The 21,145-nt window shown below is 39.5% G+C and overlaps 3 protein-coding genes across 5 annotated transcripts; 2 read left to right on the top strand and 1 right to left on the bottom strand.

The window, feature by feature from the left end:
* Window positions 1-541: 541 nt before the first annotated feature.
* LOC139964985 (alpha-(1,3)-fucosyltransferase 7-like) lies at window positions 542-5,120 on the bottom strand. Its single transcript, XM_071967109.1, has 3 exons — window positions 4,985-5,120; window positions 4,043-4,092; window positions 542-3,076 (listed from the first exon to the last, which is right to left on the bottom strand). The coding sequence occupies exon 3, from the start codon at window positions 3,055-3,057 to the stop codon at window positions 1,726-1,728; it is 1,332 nt and encodes a 443-aa protein (XP_071823210.1). The 5' UTR covers window positions 3,058-3,076; window positions 4,043-4,092; window positions 4,985-5,120; the 3' UTR covers window positions 542-1,725.
* A 1,189-nt stretch (window positions 5,121-6,309) lies between these two features.
* Window positions 6,310-13,907, top strand: LOC139965073 (uncharacterized). Of its 2 annotated transcripts, none has more exons than XM_071967259.1 (6): window positions 6,310-6,494; window positions 6,838-7,064; window positions 8,476-8,640; window positions 8,840-9,089; window positions 10,909-11,129; window positions 11,359-13,907. In XM_071967259.1, exons 2-6 carry the CDS (start codon window positions 6,900-6,902, stop codon window positions 11,623-11,625), a joined length of 1,068 nt encoding a protein of 355 aa, XP_071823360.1. In that variant the 5' UTR covers window positions 6,310-6,494; window positions 6,838-6,899; the 3' UTR covers window positions 11,626-13,907. The 2 variants fall into 2 exon arrangements, with proteins under 2 accessions (XP_071823360.1, XP_071823361.1); XM_071967260.1 differs by having other exon boundaries at window positions 6,843-7,064.
* A 627-nt stretch (window positions 13,908-14,534) lies between these two features.
* Window positions 14,535-21,124, top strand: LOC139965074 (uncharacterized). 2 transcript variants are annotated; one of them, XM_071967261.1, is made up of 6 exons: window positions 14,535-14,656; window positions 16,155-16,374; window positions 17,004-17,168; window positions 18,019-18,268; window positions 19,156-19,370; window positions 20,287-21,124. In XM_071967261.1, the coding sequence occupies exons 2-6, from the start codon at window positions 16,264-16,266 to the stop codon at window positions 20,551-20,553; spliced, it is 1,008 nt and encodes a 335-aa protein (XP_071823362.1). In that variant the 5' UTR covers window positions 14,535-14,656; window positions 16,155-16,263; the 3' UTR covers window positions 20,554-21,124. The 2 variants fall into 2 exon arrangements, with proteins under 2 accessions (XP_071823362.1, XP_071823363.1); XM_071967262.1 differs by having other exon boundaries at window positions 14,558-14,656; window positions 16,248-16,374.
* Window positions 21,125-21,145: the final 21 nt, after the last annotated feature.

The following is a 21,145-nucleotide window of genomic DNA, read 5'->3' on the forward strand; positions in this document are numbered from 1 at the left end:
ATGATTGGTTCAGTTGCGTCATTATCATTTCATCATCACTATATTACTCCATATAATCCTGCTAATCCTGCTTAAGTTTCAAAAGTTGATTTCCTTTTAGGATTTTTTTTGTTTTGTTTCATGATATTGTCTGAATTATTTCCAGAAAATTAGATGGATATAGGTCAAGGGATTAGTGAGATAAAAGATAGAGGGCAACATTTAGTGTGATCAATTTAAAGAACAAGAGATAAGACGAACGATCATATTGTTGTTGCATCGAGGAAACATGTTCAGTTTGAGGCATGTTTGTATAATTACCTTTAATAGAGTATACACTGTGTAATACTGTTATGGCAAGAACACGCTTAAAATAATAAGAGACTAAATGTTTGTGTATAAGACGACTGCATCATCGTTATCGGAATCATGAAATAACCGCGTCGGTCACCTTGGAAACGAGGATTGTATGTCATCTGCATGCATAGTCCTCATCATATACAGTATCCAGAAGAAACAGAATGCAGAACACCCACCCCCCCCCCCACACACACACCTGACACTGACACAAACACACACATGTTTGTATTACATTCCAACCGAGGACCCATTGTATTTTCCATTGTTCAAATCCACGTACCCTTACCTTAACAATGCCCCATACAATAGAATTCTTCCGAGGACGTGGTGATTCTTTAGAAATCACAACCGAGGACCTGGAGTTCTTTTGTTCAAGTCCTCGGTCAGATAGAAAAACAAACGCACACACACACACCCATTAACACACGTTTGTTTTACATTCAGACCGAGGACCCCATTGTTATTTCCATTGTTCAAATCCACGTACCCTAACCTTAACAATACCCCATACAATAGAATTCTTCCGAGGACGTGGTGATTCTTTAGAAATCACATCCGAGGACCTGGAATTCTTTTGTTCAAGTCCTCGGTCAGAATACAAAACAAACGCACCCCCCCCCCCCTCCCTCCGCACACATACACCCACGTCCCACATTTTGCCAAATTTAAAGCTTAGAAAGCGATAGAAGACCAAACGATAGCCAAAAAGGAAAAAAAACTAATACTTATAATCTTTATAAATTAATAATAACCAGTATAATCATTTAAATGGTTTCAGTACCAAAGCCGCTGTGAAAATTTAAATGACCGTTTGTTTTTTCACTTCTCTTTTTATTCCTTTTTTTTTTGTCGTTTTAACTTCACATGGGACAATGTTAGAGTAATTTTTTGTCCCAGCCCGGGTGGCCCACACTTCAAAATGGAATCCACTGAAACCTGGACATACAAAGCCACACGAAACTGTGAGTACAGGGTCGACGAAAGCAGACACGCAGGCACATCCACCAGCTCACAAACCCATAATGGCACACGGACCCCAAATCACACATACACACTGCACACAACGATGTTTCAATATAATGTAATCTGCCGCCGATTAGTACACATACTACGTGCAGTAGTAAATATACGAGGTAGTCAGTTTCATAGATTGGTAGGTCTGTAAATGCACGATTTTCCCCCTTTGTTCTCTCTCTTTCTCTCGTCCCCCCACCCCCGCCCTTTTACTTGTAAAAAAAGAAACTTAAACGCAGTCTATCAGTATAATTATCAGTGTTAATTAATCAATTAAAAATTATGTTACTTCGTATTCAAACTGAGATCCAGTTATGTTTTGCACGCGGCTCCCAAAAACCCATAATATAAGACTCAGTGGTTAATTAATAACTATGTTACTTCGTATTCAAAATGTGAGATCCAGTTATGTTTTGCACACGGCTCGCAAGAACCCATCCACTGTTTTGATCTGGGATTAAAGAAGTGTTGTTTGTGTCTTTTTTCCATCTTGTCCGTTCTGTATAAATCAGCCATCTTACATGCACTATAACAAGAGTAATATATTCCCGGTGGTGGCTCATTGGCTCCGGCAATTATTGGTGCAGCTGTTTCACTCGACAAGTTTATAACATATCCAACTTCCCGCCATTTAAAATATTCGTTGTATAAAGTATCGTTACTGTCGACATATTTCAGATATGATACCAAATCTTGCATCGATTCGAAGTCATCAGCGTAAATGAACGAATTTGGAGGCGCTAGATTCAAATAGTCGCGTTTCTGTGGACCAATCACAATCGGTACTGTATTTAATATTAAAGTTCTCCAAAGTTTTTCGCTGATATATTCCTTACAACAACTGTTCTCTAATGCGAGATAAAATTTATGACTTTGTATCTTTTTATCACATACTGATGAATTTCGGGGGCAAGATATGCCAGTTGGTCCACCATAGATATCGATGTCAACTAGACTAGACAATGTCTCGACAAATCCTTTTCTATTCCACTGTTTCGCGGAATTGGTTGACATCCATGCAACCAATCCCGTTTTATTCTCCGCCCAATTTAAAGTGGTAGCTCTTTGCGGTTTTTCGTATCGTTTGAAATACCCGTAAGGAATCGTTATATCGGAATTTGAACGATAGGTACACGACCAATGGTAAGTCTTCTTAGTTAGCGGTTTCGGTATAAGTGAGTTACGAAGTTTCGAGGGCGTTTCTCTTGTTGCGTACACCCATCTTTGTAATCCGTGGCGCTGTTTAAGAATTCTCTTCCAATTGTCATCGATGCCGGGCGCTATCGCTACATCGTATGGAAACACTACGATATCGAAACTTCCCATCTCGGAGGTCTTTTTAAACATTCTCTTGGAAACAGTCCCCACTTGTGAACAGTTGCAATAAATTTGGCTGTTGAACGGTTGAAAAAGTCTTTCGTACAGCCAATAAGTTCGCAACCCCTCGAAATATCCGACAGATATCTTGTTCGACCCAATTTCTGCATCTTCTATCCTCTTGTTTGCTTTGTTTGTATTTCTATGCGTTTTGCCTGGATGAAATTCATCAGTGGAATGGTGAATTCCAGAGACTTTCTTCGGTGTCGCGACATAAATTGGTAGCGTGACTTTATCATGATGATATATAACAAGAAAAACAGATAAACAAAGAACCAGAATTAGCCATAGTCTATGAAAACATGATTTTATAGATCCCATCTGCATAGTAATTTTCGGAGTACACCTATCGAAGAAGAGAAACAAAAAGAGGCGCAATTTATTTTTACTACCATGAAGGCGGGTGGGTAGGGGGGTGGAGGGTAACTGCAGGTAAGGATCGTTAATGGAATTTATAACCCGGTCACGTACCTCGATAGAATGTGACGTGGGATACGGCAAATGTTTGGCATTAGTTCATGACAAATGATCATGTTGAATATACATAAGCTAAGTCAAAGCCTTCATAACGTCATTGTGTAGCAAGAACGATATACTGCTCCTAGGCTTACGTTTTCGTGGTCTGCAGTCAGTTGTATACCGTACTGTATTGCCAGATTCCCCAATATGGAGATAAGGCTAGTGCCCAGTGGCACCAAAGTTAAGGGAGGAGGGGGGGGGAGGGGGCTCTGCATTTTAACTCTTCCAGGCAATACATTAGAATGTATGTCTTCTTGCTGTACTTGTAAAACGACATATACAGGATAGGAGAGTTGCGTAAGCATAATCGGCTACAGCTAGGCTGGAGACTCCTGCAGAGAGTATTGCTTTATGTCACTGTTTATGCTATAGCAAGCCTGTTTCACTCACTAATGAAAGATAAAGCATATATCCGAACCATATCAAGCCAATTTTGCTATATGACAGGCCAGGCTGAAACTATTTGCTGCTGTTTACGTTATCGTGCCCCCTGCCCCCCCCCCCCCCGTTGACATTGCCCTGTGTGGGCAACGGTTATGGAGAGTGGGGGGAAGTAGATAGTGTGGACGAACGCACGCGGTGTATATGTTAGTCTACCATTGCGATAATTCTATATGGGGATGAATAGAACTCGCTATAATTAAAGATGGCAGATTTCCAAACACCGTTAGTAGAATATTACATTGTTAAGCGTAGGATCTGCGTATCATAAACACAGTAAATTCATATCTTATTTTAGCTGCACTGACTGACAATATATGTGATTGCGACAATTAACTTGACCAAAACTTACCACTATATATTTTTTTGTTACTAAAGGCATCGAAAGAAAGTTGAAACAGAGCATATCAATTCCTTAGCGCCATTCCTTGTGCGGCACGCGAACTGAGTTCGACCGCCGCAGTTTTAGGCCTATGACTTTACCATATAGACCATTTTCCTACAGCCATAGCGTGAAAAGTTAATACCGAAAAAACTTAGTTCAAACGGCACTAAACAGAGAAATGTGTTGTCTCTAAAGTTCTGTTATTTTCTTAACAATACAGTTCAAAATTCCACCGGACTTCGGTGATTTACGATGCAAGGTTAATAAATATCGAACTCAAAACCCTCATTGAAAACACACAGTAAATACTGAAGAAAATCACCATTTGATAGCCGTACTTTGTTTGCGTAACCATCCTCTTGAATATTCATTGACAAATTTAGTTCAAACGGTTTTGGAAAGGATTTTTTCTTAACTTTACATTGATGTTAAATTCATTTTCATTGGTCACTATCTTCAATCGGACCAAGTACAATCCAATCGAATGTCTTCTAAGAAAAATACAAGTTTCGCTTTCTTCGCTGGGCACGCCGTTACGTAATATGTGTATCCTGTACTCTGCAATAGGGTACAGCTACGCAATGCACAGTGTTCACCTACATCGCCACAGCCGAGTTTCGCTTTCAAAACGTCATATTTTATTGAACTTAATATTATTTCAAAGAAAATGATCGTGGAATATGCATCATAAATATTAAAGCAAGTAAGTGCCAATTAATTTATCTAATGCAATCCTATAATTATAGAAACACCGTTTAAGACCCCCCTGATGAATAGAATAGTCCAAACAACTTGTCCGCACAGAGCCACAGGATTTTCGGTCATGGTGATGAGTCATACACGTTGGTCAGTAAGAGGGCTATTTTGAAGAATGTTTAGTGTGCATTTTAGAAAGAAAGGAATTGATATGTTGGCCATTTCCGTCTGAGATCTATTAAATGCGATGGTGTCGGTTCGTCGCCGTGTTATCTACTATACACAAACGTTCAAGTTCTTCATGATTACTATATGACTTCTGGTTATTTAGTGTAGTTTGTTTGTATTCTTCTATGCTGTAAGTCGTTTACATGGTGTACGTATGGTAGAGGTATGCCATGCGTGTACTGCCTATATAAACCACTTTAGTGAACTATAAAAGCCAACAGGGAATGTTTCGTCATGCATATACACGCCTATTGTCACACATATAGCTAAGTTTGGTGGAAAGGTGACCTTCTTACGGTCGAGTGCAGAACGTAACAATAGATACAACTTTTTAAGTGGTAAAATTTATTATTTAATTATCCTATAATTTATAATTTAATTCAATGTATTACTCATTCGCAACAAGATGGCACTTTGTTTACAACACAAAGGGGCCCTTTTTAATTTCAAGAATAAAAAAGGGTAATTTTTTGGGGGTCCAATGGGCCGGGTACTTTTGAGGTTTCCACCATACTGTGGGGACGTGCGAATGCCCGCCACCGATCTTCGTCGGCCCTGTTTTCGGATAAATGAGTGAGGCACTGAAGGGGATAGGAAATCGAAAGGTCCCAGATCGGGACCAGTCGGGCGCGTAGCCAAAGGGAGCGAAGGGGCGACCCCCCCCCCCCTTGAGCATACTTTTTGTATGTTTTGATGATATCGCTAGTAATTAAGCTTATGTGCAACTTAAAAGGCCTGGGAAGTGCCATTTCCAGCGATCTGGGAGGCATTCTCAGCCAAAATGTTCTTGTACGCGTAGGGCCAAAATGGTGGCGCTACGCTTAGATAGTTTTCTCTCTATATACGGCTCTGATAGTTTTCAATGCAGAAACTACGGCTCTGATAGTTTTCCTACAGGTTCGCCCTCCCCTTGGCAAATTCCTGGCTACGCGCCTGGGACCAGTTCATTTTTCCCTATGGGGATTTCAGACAAGCTTATTGTCCCAATGCTAACATATGAAATTTACTGAAAGTTTTCCAAAAGTGCTTGCTTGGCGGCTCTGTCTCTGTATTGGTTCTCAACTAATGAGTGGAATGCGATACGAAATATGCCCGATATGTTGCTACTGTCATATTCATAAATGTTAAAATAGTGAAAATATAAGTCTCCGGAAGTTTTGTAGGCATCCGTCTGCAATTTCACAGTCCGTATTGTGTCTATGTCTATTATGTGAGTTGTTAATACTATACGGCGCTATTCAAATATGGCTTTAAAGATTAAATCGTTTCAGAATTATACTCACACTACACATGAACTGCTTTTCATATGTAGCTATGTAGCGAGGTCCCAGGTCACGAACAGTACCGGATATACCCGGCTAACGCGTAGCAAGGAAAGTCCTTCCAAGTGAAGTGGTGGATCGATGATCACTGATTCACTGCAGGTGCAGTGACCACGAGGTCGTGAATGCTCCATCAGGGACGTGATGACAATTTGCAATAAGGAACAATTTGGGTAGGATATATCATCTTTATTTGCAACGCATACTTAAATTTATAGCAGAGTGCTTCATGTAATAATACCTAGGCTAGCCTTACGTTGCAAACTTCCTACGTTGGTAGAACTAGCCTAGGCCCTAGTTGTAGTTGTTGTAGAAGACTCACAGCCTAACTTAAGTAATTAAGATGCCTAACTACACTAAAACTCCGTAGGCTAGGCTTAACCTAGGTTATGTACAGTAACTAAGGCCTAACGTTAGGTCTAGTGTACACCTTTATCATTCTGCCCCAGGACACTTACAGGAAATACCACTTTAAGTCATCCTTGACAGAGCAACTTGTATTCGTTTCTCCCTCAGAACAGGGTTGTTTTTGTTGTCACATGCCGATTCCTGATCAACTCAAAGAAATCTGAGTGAAGATGAATGAAGACAGAGATGGAGGAAGGAGTACGCCAGAGAGTAGCATATCCCAGTCCAATCACAATAGTCGAAGGACTGAAATGTTTGCTGTTTTGGCTTTTGGAATAGCAATTTTATTGACCATCTTCCTTGCAAGATCATTTAAAGGAATAGAGTACAACCAGGTATGTCAAAGTAAGGCCTATATAGCGGAGTAATTATAGAATACAGGGCCACTCGATGATACTATCTGAGCATCCGGATGCGCGGATGCTCAGTCTCACCCCAGTACGTATGTGAGTAAAATATGTCAAAGTCCCAGTTCTTTCTTTTTGAGTGGATGCGCGGATGCGTGGATGCGGAGTCAAAAATTTCCTAAGTCCTTTGCTAGTACTTCTGTGGTGGAATTTTAGAGGGCGTCACACATGTACGGATGCCTTTTAAGAACGACACACTATTGATGTGGATTGTGGAATATCTTCGTACATACGGGACTTTCAGTATTGGAAATACGTGATGGTATATGTCGAAACTTTTTCGAAAATTATATAAGTCCATTCCTAGTACTCCCGGGGTGGATGCGCGGATGCGGAGTCAAAATGAAATACGTGATGGAAATTAGAGGGAGTCAAAATGAAATACATGATGGTATATGGGGAAACTTTCGAAAATTATTTAAGTCCATTCCTAGTACTCCCGGGGTGGATGCGCGGATGCGCGGATGCGGAGTCAAAATGAAATACGTGATGGAAATTAGAGGGAGTCAAAATGAAATACATGATGGTATATGGGGAAACTTTCGAAAATTATTTAAGTCCATTCCTAGTACTCCCGGGGTGGATGCGCGGATGCGCGGATGCGCGGATGCGGAGTCAAAATGAAATACGTGATGGAATTTTAGAGGGCGTCATACGTGTACGGACATGTACAGACACACCGCGCATCCGCGCATCCGGATGCTGGGAAGAGTTAATGAATGGCCCTGTATTCTATAATTGTACCTATATAGCTGCAACCAGTTCTGGCATATAGGAGACCAGGGTCCATGTAGGTGCATGTATGTCCCACAAAATATTAATGAGATGAAGAGTAACTATAGTGTATTCTCATTTTCATACTGTACTTCTGTCAGATTCAGCAGTCGCAAAGCCTCTTAAATCAAAGATGCAAAACTGAATTGTTCTTTTCCATGCCCCTGTAGGCTGTAGATAGGAACAACTCTTAGCTGTTGATTTACCCTGAAGTAGCATTAAGTTATCACAGGATAACTCACCATTTTTTTTTTTTTTTGTGGATTCTCACCAGCTGTGAGGCTTATGCAAAAGTTCCTCTTTGGTTGCATAATTTATATTAAATTACCACATTGAGGATTATATATACTGCAAAAGATATGACATTCCATATTCTTGATGAACTACTTCAAGGTCACCACTATCATATGTGTAAAATAGGCTAACTAGTATTATTTGCTACAACTATATGATAGTTCTCTTCGAATAACCCTTCTTGATGTCTGCTAGCAAATCAGTTGAACTGTTGCAGACACTGAACTAAGGAGAGTCTGAATCAATCATAGGGAATCTCTTCCTCTCTCAGTTTGGCTTCAAACGCCGGAAAGCGTCTGGAAAAGTGGACACTGACACTGTTTATTCAGGTGGTAGATACCCAATCGGCATCACCTTCAACTTTAAAACGTTCCCAGCCGATGCTCATATTCTGGAACTGTGGAATCTTGAAGTTTTCACGAGCGACCGTCTACAGGTGAGACTATTTTACGTGTCATCTTAAATGAACATTGATTTTATCGACGATATCTGGCATGAGATGTAGGCATCCAGTATATAAAGTATAAAACTAAGAAGCAGAATACTTCTAAAGACTTTTACCTTACTTTTTAGTTTACTTTCTGCCACGATTTAATGCGTCTCAGAACATGTTTTTGTTCACCATTTTTTTGTAGGTATCACTCGATTGTGCTCTTCAGTATTTCCTTCGTATTGAAGATTTGAAATTGCTCCACGACAATTACGACCTCCAGTATGAGTCCGTCTTAGAGGACAGTGCCCGAGATGCCATCAAGAGTGCAGCTACCCGTTTCAGCACCAGGGACTATGGCATCATTCGGGGAGAGATTGAGGAAGTGCTCTTTGTGGCTGCTAGAGTCAGACTTGGAGGTCTTTGCTGTCCCATCTGGTGTGATCTACCCACAGGTAAATGTCTTCAGTGCTTGTCCCAAAACTAGTCAGCTTGCTATGAACTTGCTGAAGTTTTCAAGAGTATGATACGTCCTCCGGCCCTCTTTGCTTAGAGGATGACGGTAGAAATAAATGTTTGTCTGATTGTCAGAAGTGCTGTCTGATTCGGGCTGTTAAGTGTTGTTTCGATAATCAAGCAAAACAAATTCACCTCAGAAGTGTGAAGGAGCCTACGTGTTAGGATACCAACATGAGGGTGCGACATACAATCAAAGACAGCTTGGGTATATACTCATAGATCACGGGGCAGATAGGCTGTGTAGCGGTGGTTCAGATGGTAAGATGGTTCAATCCAAGGGGCAGGGAGGGGGTGAAACTTTGGAAGGGGGGGCAGTCAGGTAAGTGACTCTGATTCATGATGGTCAGGCCTGCCCATAGAAAAACAGTCCTGCTCAAATTCACTCGGGCATTAATAATTTGTTACTGGATAAAACTACCCCAAATACTGCCTTTAGGATTCATCCTTGAGCGCACCTAATAAGTTGACCAGCCACCACATGATGGTAAACACAAGTCCTCTATAATGGCCAGCACTTCTTTCTTGTGTGAAGACAAATTTGGCTTGACCACTGAAATAGTACAATGTGTGTTTAATCATGAATTTGTGTAGAGGAGCGTTCAGTATGAATAGCATAACAAACTCAGGTAGATATTCAATCTGCACTGTTTGTGGTCCAAAACAGGGGACTCGGTTGGTATTTGATATAGGCAGGGTAGATCGTAATGATTCAAGGCTGCAAGCTACAAACTTACCTACATCTGAACTTTCCGACAAACTGGATCCTCTGGACAATTGGGTTGATCATAGGTTTTCCAGACACATAGACAGTGTACGTAGCAGTGGCTTAATTAACGGGAAGGGAGTGGATGGGGCGATACATTGACCCACTCTGTTTTTGGGGGGGGGGATTCTGAAATGTTGTGCATGGGATGTGTTCCAATATGACAAGCATTGGCTAGACTTTCTAGACCAAAACTGCGTTAAAGCTACGGTTAAACGTTTGTCCTGAACTTCCTGAAGATGGATCTCTGGACCTTAGACTGACTAATTGGGACTGCAGAGTGAAAAAATTTAACAAATTTGAAATGATTTGCTAATTGGTCATGGATCTCTGGCACAGGGAGCGAGTATTGGTGGACTTTGCAGTGTTATCCTGTGTATAGTACACTTAGTACAGTAAATATCTGCGTTTGTTGAATTCACAACATCAAGTGTAGGCATTTGAAATAGCATATTGATAAGGTATGTATGATCTTAAAGAAATGTGTACCCGTTAAGTATCTTCTATGCATTCTTGGTGTACCTAGATGATAGGTCTTCAATGGTAAAATAATATTTGCTAACATATCACTACAGCATTCATTTTACACTAAAAGCAGAGTTTCTTTACTTTTCAATTGTTTGAGACAACAAAATTCAAAACTGTTCAAGTGCTACACAAAAGTAGAATGTTAACGTGTTATAATTGTATATATACACGTATATATTTTAGATCCTCCTGCAAGCAGAAACTCCCAAAGAAGCCTCATTGGCTTATCAAAGCAGCAAGCTGACCGAAGTCAGTCTCTTAGATTCATAGTTAACGTCCATGATTATGAATTGTCAATTGTCAACAACTCTGTAACTGGACGACATACATTTATCTTGGAGTGACTCAAACTCGGGACTTTATGATTGAAAGATTGTAAAATGTTTAGTTACAGCTGGCATGTCTCCGATCTGTAATATCTGTACTGTAATCCATTTGTATTTATCCGTTCTGATGTTTATAAGGTGGTTGCAATTCTACCGGCTGCATTCCCAGAGAGAGCGATTCCTGTGGCCCAGATCAGCTTGGGTTGTTTGCCAGCGTGAGGTTTTTTCAACTCCTCTACGTCGAGATCGATCCAAACGTCATCGCCCAAAATCTGAAGACGCTGACTCAGATGGAAGATGCCAAAAAGGAAGTTTTTCTACAATCCTCACAGTTGGTGCGGCTTGAAACACTGAAAATGGCGAGTACTTAGGCAACCCAGCAGTTTTCTTCTAAGAATTTTCTTGTCATATCTCTGTTGCCCTGAACACATTCTCTTCCATTTCCATCCCAGATTTATGTTTATGAATACCGACTACATATTGCGAAGAATTGGGCACATTTTTAGAATTCCAGTTTGAATGAATAATGAAGAATGAATGACAATTTAAATTTGTTGCCTGGTTTCCTCCCAATCCCCCCCCCCACAGGTCGAGGAAATTAACAACACAGCAGCAGAACTCAGCCAGAATGCGACAGCCCAGGCCGATCTGATCCGGGCAAAAGCGTCAGCCGATGCTCAGGCCATCGTAGAGAATGCGCACAACGCAGGGTTACAGCTGATGTACAGTAGACTCAACATCACGGCACAGGAGGAAAAAGCGTCATTGAACTACCTGAGAACGTTGAGGGATCACCAGGATGTCTACATGACTATCAATTTTAATTCTTTAGTCAACACGGCAGGTTTTCCCTGAATTGACCTTTCTTTCTTTTCTGTTTCTTCTCATTGTCTAATTTCCAATTAACTTAAAACTAAAAGTGTGAAGAACTTAATTCTTGCATTATAAGTGCAATGTTTCCAAAGTTCACAATTTTCTTTGTTTTCAAAGTTTAACACTTTTCATCTTTTAACCACCACTTGCAGTTGTTTTTCAAGTTAAATTAAACTCAACTTATGTATGACTCCAGATGGTGTGATATCAGAGCATAATAGAATTTCTGTGTGTGTGTGTGTTAAAATGTCTAACACACTAGATTATGTACCATGCAGCCTGGCTGCAGTAATGCTGCAGCCTTCTCAGCTTCCAACTTTTGACATGGTTACCTAAGTTAGTGTTTCCATTGAGAAAGAAAACTATTAAATATTAAACATTAAAATAAAGTTAAACAGCATTGCATTATCATTGATGCGAGATTTCACAATTACCTGCTGGATGCATTGTCGATAATATATTTGTTGCAATGACTGGTGCTTTCAAACAGCTATCCACTATTCAAACATATGTGCCAAAGAGTTTTTTTCTTCTTCTCAAGATTCAAATTTTATGAAATATTCCATGTTTGCTTCAACTAATTATTATTTTTGAAATATTTCTGCTTTTGCTAATTTTAATCATTTTTATACATTTTACAATTTGCAATATTTTGTGTGCTGAAATTATTTTTGGGGGCTTAAGTGTTTGGTTATTTTGTTGTTGTTGTCCTGAATGACAAGGTTATGAGTCAAATGTTATGGAACCAGGGGGGGGGGGGGTGTTATCGTTGACTTGATGATAAGCGAGGATATTGATATATAAAAGTCTATTATGCATGCCACACTGTTTTTTTTTCAAACCCTGTTAATGTCATGTGTAGCCTGAGATGCATGGCTACATAAATTGACAATTAAAAATCATCTGTATTTGCCTCCAATTAGCTTGCTTGGAAGATTGAAAATGATCAGATACACATGGTCAAAACCTTTAAAGTTTTGTGTACAACAGTCTTAATAGCATCTTATCAATCTCACTGAGGACCGTAATCTCCATAACTTTCTACTCCCCTTAATTGTCTTTGAAGGGTTAGAATTCTAGAAGTCCAGCAATTTTTAGCTTGCTCTATAGTTTAATTATGAGCCATTACGAGATGACTGTTATAAACCCAAGGGTTCACAAACCGGGGATCATAGATTCACCCTTTGAGGAGCCCTGGGCCTGACATACATTTGGGGCCTTCTCCAGGAATTGTGTTTTACATTATAATCCAGGTGCCAGTGCACTAGTTATATGAAAAAATATTAATTCATACCCACCTCAAAACTGAAATATCCTTTTTTTCCCTTTGTGAATGATCTTATTGTTAAACACCTTTCTTCCCTCTTCCATTATTATAATTTTTTTTTGGTTACATGTTACACATTTGACTTGATTGCTGTTTTGTCGATTTTGTTACCTTTTGTTCTATGGTATACTAGTATTAGTAGAGATATAGTTGTATGTATAATTAAATGACGGGCCATTCATATTCTTTTCAGTACAACTTATTCACCGTATCATGAAGATCTCTCGTCCAGTAGCTTGGATACTACCCCTGGCATTTCTGAGGGTTAATTTCAACCATTCTGAATTAATGAACCTAGGTATTGATGAGATCTATCAAACATAGAGTTTAAAGCTTGCTGCCGCAGAGAATTCCGTCCACGCATGCAGTAAATGCATGAACTTGCAAGTAGTTTCAATAAATCTCATTTTTTCCCTCTCCCCTCAATAAGTTGGGATTTATAATTACAGCCAATTGTAGTTATACAGTACAGCTCAGAGGCTGCTTGCCTACACATTATTTGACCATCCAAGCTAATGGACCACAAGGATTTACTCTGTATGGAAAGTATGACCTTGTGTGATGTTGGTACGTACCACACCTCTAGGTCTAAGTTAGCTGCCTAGGCTAATTAAATTTTTACTTCCATTTCATACAGCTGAAAATAACATGTTATTCTTTTTGTTTGGTTCATTGTGTTTCAAAGTAATCGAATGGGTCATTTTGCAGACTTTTCTACCATTCCTAACTAATACCAAAGATTTTTGTTAATTTTGCTAACTAATACCAAGATATTTTTGTTAATTTTAAAACATTTATGCAAACTTTTGCCAAAGAGGAAACCAAATAAAGTTTAAAACAGTTGTTTAAAAATAAATTACATTGCTTTCATAAATATGAAATATATGGGAAATTTGTTGTCATAAAAATTACATTGCTTTCATAAATATGAAATATATGGGAAATTTGTTGTCATTATTTCTATGTTGGTATCTTCAATGACGATCTTTTAAACCTGATAAATCCAAACAAAGGAGATTGGATAAACGTAATACTTAGTCTTACCCAGTGGCGTAGGAAGGTACTTTTGAGTGGGGGCTGAAGACTGATGGCCGTCCTGGGAAGGGGTCAAAGGGGAGGGGGACACCTTTGGATTTTTTTTTGCATTTCCAGGTGGCCTCAGATGCAATTTGGTGCAATATAGCACATTTCAACCCACCCACTCCATTTTGTATATAATTTTGCATTTTCACCTGGCCTTAGATGCAATTTGGTGCTCCAAATGAGATTCTTTTCTAAATTGGAAATAAAAAAGGGGTTTCTGACTTGTGAAGCGGGGGGGCGGAATGATACTTCCGCCCCTCCATATTTTTCACTGGGGGCTGGCGCCCCCCTCCCCACCGGTTCCTACGCCCTTAATCTTACCTCATATTTCTGTGGGACACCTAATTTTCCCAAGACTTTAAATTAAAGCCTCCTTATTCACTCTCTTCAGGCATTCCCCCTGCCCACAAGTTCACTTGCCACTTTCCTCTATTAGCAAGCTTAAAGTATTGGCGCTATTCAACAAAACAAAATTCGAAGGTGTTTGTTTACAGTATCCATAGTATGCATGCAAGGCCTTCACTTATACACACTATTCGTGAGCGGTGCTATGCGAGAAGTTGTTCACGGAATCCTCCACTGTATTGAGAGTACCGTTCGTTCGTAAGTAAGCTCGTTCCAAATTTATGCCAACCGAATTAACATAGTTTAAGGCAGGTCAGACCATGGAGGTAAAACAGATACCTACCTACTGATATGGTCAACATTTCACCGAGCTTTTTACAGGCTAGTCTAACGTAAATGGTTGGCATTCCGCTATACATCATCATGTACGGTAGTGTCATCGCTAAATTTAGATTTTGGTACAAAAGTTTATATAGCCTAGCCTAGCATAAACATGTAGCATAGGGCTATTATATAACGTTATGCTCATTCAAGCTTGAACATAGGCTGCAGGGTCAAGCCTGGACACATTGGCAAGAGTGGGCTATACTTCCATGAAAGTAGGCTATGCCAGTAGGTGTAGTGTGTAGACTACAACGTCTAAGCCTCAGTATCATGGTTTTTGTTGCTACCATTGTAGCAGTAGCATGGTGGGCTCATAATCGAGACACTTATGGATTTGATCAACAATACATATCAAGGAAAAATTTAAATCACTCAACTAAGCATTTTTCATGTGTAGTTCCTCAGAAATGTAATGATCTCAATTGAGCAGAAGTTGACCACAACATGTCTGCCGTGTCAAGTTCTTTCATACCCCGAAATTGACACATTTGTCAATAAGCAAAGTTATGTAAGTGTACATCCATTGACTCTGGGTTATGTTTGCTACAGGTACAGTAAACTCTGAGCCTCTAAGCTAGGTCAGGTCCCAGAGAGTAGTGGTATCATGTTAAGGTAATTTTGGTTATTTTTGGGCAGAGGGTGTTAAAAGCTTAAAGAAAACCCACAATTTGATCAGCACATAGCTGAAATGGATTCAAGCATAAAATATGTTACTCTGCTTCACTGCAAAAAAGTTTAGGTTGCCTTCTGTATCGTTGGCTAGTAATATTTGAAGGTGTATCAATTACGAAGGTGCGTCAATTACGAAGCCCTTTTCTTTACCAGTGAAATAGGGTTTTCATTATGTGAAAGTTACTCACTTTTTAATGGAAGCTGCAGAAATACTGTATATTTGCAACAAAACAAAAGTATGATGCGGTTTAACAGTGATTATATAGTTTGTGAAATTTCTATCAAAATACAGCCTGTTAAAATGTGCAATATAATTTTAGTAAATTATATTGAAACTAACTGTGGGCCTTAAAAACATTCAACACAAAATTTATAAATGTCCCATGTAAACTAATCCTGCAAGGCTGCAAAATGTTGTGCAAAATTGGCAATTTGACACAATGGTTTAAAAAATATATATATTGTACAGCAGTTCATGTGTACAGAACCATGAAATTTTCAGTATTTTATGTAAAAAGCAAAATTCATAAACTTCAAAACTGCTACTGTACACAAAATGTGTACAATATGATATTCCCTGAAATTGGCCGCATATATTTTTTAATATCAGCAAAGAGAAAATTTAGTAGTTAGTCTAAATGGGGAATCCAACCGACAGTAAGCCTTTTTATATATTTCTCTGTACATTTTCTTTTTGAAGATTTTGATTCAGAGCTAAAAGATACAGAGAAGCAGTTGTAGAGGTCATCTACTGTACAGGACTTACTCCTTCCTTTCCGTTGGAATTTTGCAGAGATTGAAAACCAAAGATGGCTGATAAGAAGCAAGTGATCATCTTTTGGTTAACCTTAGCAGGTATAGCAGCTTTACTACTAGTCATAATGTTGCCAAGATCCTTCAAAGGAGTGGAATTTGATGAGGTACGTATTCGTAAAACAAAACAAAAAATATGGCTCTCTTTGTTGGTAAACTTGAAGTTGAAAATTCTTTGAGGATGGCAGTAAAAATGCTTCAAAGTTATAGTTTTAAAAGCATGAGTGACCAATTCTTTGACTATATATATATTTTTTCTTTCAGGGGGGGGGGGTGAAGGGGTGCAGTATTTACTGTATCTACTGCATATATTTTTACATTTGTTAACTTATGTGTTCAAGTTTTCATTTAATAACAAGGACTGTCATATTACAGTAATTTGTATTTTGAATCAGTGGTTGTGGGAGATATTTGCAATTTTAACGACAAATTGGCGACGGGGAACGTCATCAGACTGGATTAAATTATGGCGTTATTTTATCAGTCTCAAAATATAGCCTACTGTATATCTGAGTGGAAATTAAAAGGAAAAAAAAAGAAGGATAAGGAGGGGGGGGGATATAAGAAACTACTTTAGGAGTATTACTGTAGCTAGGTTAAAATCACATTTTGAACTTTTTACAAAGCATGCTTCATGACCCAAAAAAAGTTGCCGTTAATTAGGAAACCTGGTGCAAGAGAAGTGCTGCTTTGTTTACAATCGTAATCCATATACATATTTCAACCTTTCTCACAGTTTGGGTTCAAACGTCGTAAGGCCTCAGGGAGAGTTGATACCACAGAGGTCTTCATGGGTGGCAGGTACTACATTGGAATCACTTTCGATTTCAAAAAATTTCCCGCAGATGCCCACTTTGTAGAGTTTTACGATCTGGCAGTGTTTACCAGTGACCGTCTTGAGGTGAGCTGCTGTAGCTAGCAATTTAATGCTAGAACTATAAATCTGGTTTGACATTGGTATCTAGGGAAACTGTGTTTTATCCAGTGGCAAGTTGGAGGTGATTTCTTCTTCTGATGGATGAGTGTCTCTTCATGCCCATTGGTGGGGGAGAAGGGGGGTGACGCTAGGGGTGGGAACATCGGAGGGTTGTGTACAGTAGTATCACCATTTAACATGCCAACCTCCTGTATGATATAATTGTCTTATCAATTAGTCAATACTGATTATAGTGAGACAGGTCTTGCTGATAACTATTTCAATGGCCGATGGAATCGACTGTAGTCACCAATGTGACTCTTCACATGAGGAATTTTTACCTGATTGCAAGAACGATGAACAGGGTTAGCAAATTCCCCTGGAGCTATTGTAATTTTCTGAGCTTTGAAATATTTCTATCCCCCAAATTATGGTAAAAATTCAGTCACTAATTTAGCTTATCTCTCTGTGTAACCTTTTTCTTCTTTTTCTTAGATGCATAGTCCCAACTTTTCTGACAGCTTTTATTTTTCTAAACCAAGGGATTATTCTGATACCATTCAGAAGTATGAATGAAACATGGTTTATCTGTGGTCTATACATGCATCATGCTCCCTCATCAATACAAAAAGTAGCCCTTAACATATATATTTAAATATAAAGTTCCTATTCTGTTTTCATGATAAAACCACATATATAACAAAATGCAGTGATCACATTTATCTGCTTGGATAGCATTTTTCTTTTTTGTGATGAGAAATTTCTTTGGGTAGAATGATATTTATAACATAAATTCCAATAAATTATAATCAATTTTTTTTATATTTCAAAATAGGTCAACTTGGACTGCGCATTTCAATACTTTCTGAGGTTGGAGGACTTAGCCTTACTGCACGACACATACGACTTGCAGTACAAGGATATCTTAGAGAAGAACGCTCTGGATGCCATCAAGAGTTCTGTGACACAGTTCAGTACCAGGGACTTTGGAACCATCAGGGACGAGATAGAAGAAACCCTCTTTCGCGCCGTGAGGTCCCGTCTTGGAGGCCTCTGCTGTCCTCTCTGGTGTGACCGACCCGGAGGTAAGAAATTACAATCAATGGTTTATTTCACTAGAGATCACTCATTGGGCCACATCATAGTTAATTTTGGGGGGGGGGGAGGAGGGGGGGTAAAAGTGACCAAAGGTGACATCTGGATGTAGCACCCTACAGTTATAACTGTAGCCATAGTTTGATAGTAAGATCCCAAATTAGAATCAATGATTTTTTGCTAGAGATCACCTCATGGGCCACATCATAGTTCTTTTCTTGGGGGGGTGGGGGTGTAAAAGTGATGAAAGGTGACATCTGGATGTAGTTGACTACAGTTATGACTGAAGCCATAGTTTGATCAGTACTCATGTGCGATGTCTTTCTGCCTGATATAACCATGGTATCTAGCGGAAGAGCTGAGCAAATTTGCTGGGTTTCTTTTTCTCGGGTAAAACTTACCCAATATCTACGAGGAGTACTCCGTCGTCTGTTTCATTACAGGTACTAGCACAGATGGTTTGCAAGAAATGCCCCAAAAAAAATCTGACAGATTTTCCAATCCAGCTTAAAGTAATGTACACTTGGCCCATTAAACTGTTGAAGTCCAAATGTAATGCCATTTGTCTACTTTCTACATGCTCGTGGTGGGTTAGGCTGAACAACCAACAGGATGCCATTAAGTCCAGAATAAATTCCTTTAGCATAATAAACTGGAGACATTTGCAGTGTTTTCTTAATATTCGCCCCTTTACAACCATGACTTGGCACTAGGCTTTATTCCTATCTACTGTGTGTGAAAACGATCCCTTGTCAATTAATCGAGCGTTAAACAGGTCAACAAGATTCCTTATCCACTGTGTTGTGCTTCATTAAACAACGTTATCGGTATTTCCCGCTGATAAGGCAAGATTTTTTGATTCGATCACTTTTTGAAGGCATGTGTAACCTCACCGCATGCATCTCCCAAGAGGAATGCGGAGTGGATGATCTCGGCCTGTTTGCGAGCGTCAGATTCTTCCAGCTGTTGTTTGTGGATATTCCAGACGACGTCATCAGTCGCAACCTCCTGACCCTGACCCAGCTGGAGGACGGAGAGAGGGAAGAGTACATTCAGGACGCCCAGTTAGTCCAGATCCAAACGGAAAAAATGGTGAGTCGAAGAGATCTCAGGAGATCTCCTTATGAATTTTACGATTCGAACCTATTTATTGGGGGGGGGGGCTATTTTAGCTGGTGCTTTTGATCAAGGTTATTGCTTACATAGTGCTCAAAACACCCTGTTGTCTTCTCTGCTTGAAAGAGCGAAATACATGATTTTTCATCAGGAGGCATCATAAAAAGGATGATAGTGCTAAAGCGAAAAGCTTTTTGTCAACAAGACCTACTTTTGGTGAAGATGAACTCAATTGTATGGTTCAGGCTTTTTTTTTTTTTCTTTTTTTTTCGGGGCATGCGCACCCAAACGAATGCATGTGAATTGATGATGCAGCAGGTGTCTGTTTAAAGGGTGTGGAGACTCGCACAAAAAGAAAGTCTAATGCCAGTAATTTGACCTAGATTCGAATGAGGTGTCACAGAAGTGTTACACACCACCATCGATCCCAGAAAATACACACACTGCTTGTTACCATCGGTAATTAGACACTAGTGTACAGTCAGTACATACAGCTGCGGTCAATACCCACAGCGCAGTGTGCAACCAATACAGCAATGGACATCTCAGGTCCAGCTAAAGATAACAAGGTATCACGTTTCATTACTGTACTGTTTGCATTTTGTAGCGACACAAACAAATCGTCACTTGCAAGCAAAGGAAAGTTAACTTTTCCAGATGACCGCACCCGGTTTTGGTGGAGTCTTCAATGCCTTTAACTTGCCTGACATTTTTACAAACTTATGGATTGTGGGAATGGAAACTTAGCAACTCTATTTTTTGTGATCGTTATCTTCACAGCATCTGTTTACCGTGTGATATGTTAATGGTATGGTTGTATAATTAAAAAAAGAAACTTGAATGTGTGGCAGTCAAAATACCTATGCCTCTTGTTGTCGACATTATTCCAAAGGTGCAAGACACTCAGAACAAGGCCTCTGAGTTATCCCAAAATGCAACAGCTCAGTCCAACCTCATACGCGCCAGAGCTGTCGCAGAGGCGCAGGCGATAGTGGAAGGCGCCCACAGTCAAGGTTTGGCGTTAATGTTTAGTACACTGAACATCACCACGCAGGAGCAGAAGGCCTCTCTGAATTACCTAAGGACACTGAGAGATCACCAAGATCTTTACATGAGTATCAATTTCAATTCCTTAGTCAACACAGCTGGTTTTAATTAAAGAAAATAGAACTTTCTTGATGTTTCAAGTGTAGAGGCTGAATCTACTTGAAAACGAAAGGTTTGTCATGGAACTATAACTGGTGTTTTGCTGATAGCATAATACCTACTTTCAACAGCTGGTATGAAATGTTGTTTAGCATCCAAAGTAAATGAATTTGGGGCCAGGGGGTGGGGGGGAGTGTAAACAGTGTCTAGGAGAGGGGGGTTAGGTGTAGTTAGCATAAAAATTATTGCACATATCACACTGAATAGTGAAGAAGTGACAATTTTATTTCGAAAATATCGTTGGGAATGGAACAGAGGAGGAGGGTGGTGTGATGATGGTGTGTTGGGCATTTTGTCAAATCGAGGTATGTATTCTTCATGGATGACAGTAAGTTATACAAGGTATGCACTCAGGGTTTTACTGTTAGTGAAATTTAAAAGCAATAAGGTCTTTCAATACTTTCAAATTATTCAAAGAAATACCAAATTTGGCATGGGATTATTGACATCAACATATTCCCCCCCTCGCAAAAATGAAACAAGCCCCCACCCCCACCCCACACCCCCTTCTTTAAACCAGAAAACTATTCATCAGGGCATATAAA

Source organism: Apostichopus japonicus, chromosome 23 (assembly GCF_037975245.1).
Source record: "Apostichopus japonicus isolate 1M-3 chromosome 23, ASM3797524v1, whole genome shotgun sequence".
Classification (NCBI taxonomy): domain Eukaryota; kingdom Metazoa; phylum Echinodermata; class Holothuroidea; order Aspidochirotida; family Stichopodidae; genus Apostichopus; species Apostichopus japonicus.

What these genes read in the sequence shown, in the direction of transcription:
- LOC139965073 (XM_071967259.1), top strand. Translation starts at nt 6,900, where the DNA reads ATGAATGAAGACAGAGATGGAGGAAGGAGTACGCCAGAGAGTAGCATA. An exon ending in AAGGAATAGAGTACAACCAG is followed by an intron (nt 7,065 to 8,475) that starts GTATGTCAAAGT and finishes TTCCTCTCTCAG; the next exon opens with TTTGGCTTCAAACGCCGGAA. An exon ending in TCACGAGCGACCGTCTACAG is followed by an intron (nt 8,641 to 8,839) that starts GTGAGACTATTT and finishes ATTTTTTTGTAG; the next exon opens with GTATCACTCGATTGTGCTCT.
- LOC139965074 (XM_071967261.1), top strand. Translation starts at nt 16,264, where the DNA reads ATGGCTGATAAGAAGCAAGTGATCATCTTTTGGTTAACCTTAGCAGGT. An exon ending in CTGGTGTGACCGACCCGGAG is followed by an intron (nt 18,269 to 19,155) that starts GTAAGAAATTAC and finishes CACTTTTTGAAG; the next exon opens with GCATGTGTAACCTCACCGCA. An exon ending in AGATCCAAACGGAAAAAATG is followed by an intron (nt 19,371 to 20,286) that starts GTGAGTCGAAGA and finishes ATTATTCCAAAG; the next exon opens with GTGCAAGACACTCAGAACAA.
- LOC139964985 (XM_071967109.1), bottom strand. Translation starts at nt 3,057, where the DNA reads ATGCAGATGGGATCTATAAAATCATGTTTTCATAGACTATGGCTAATT.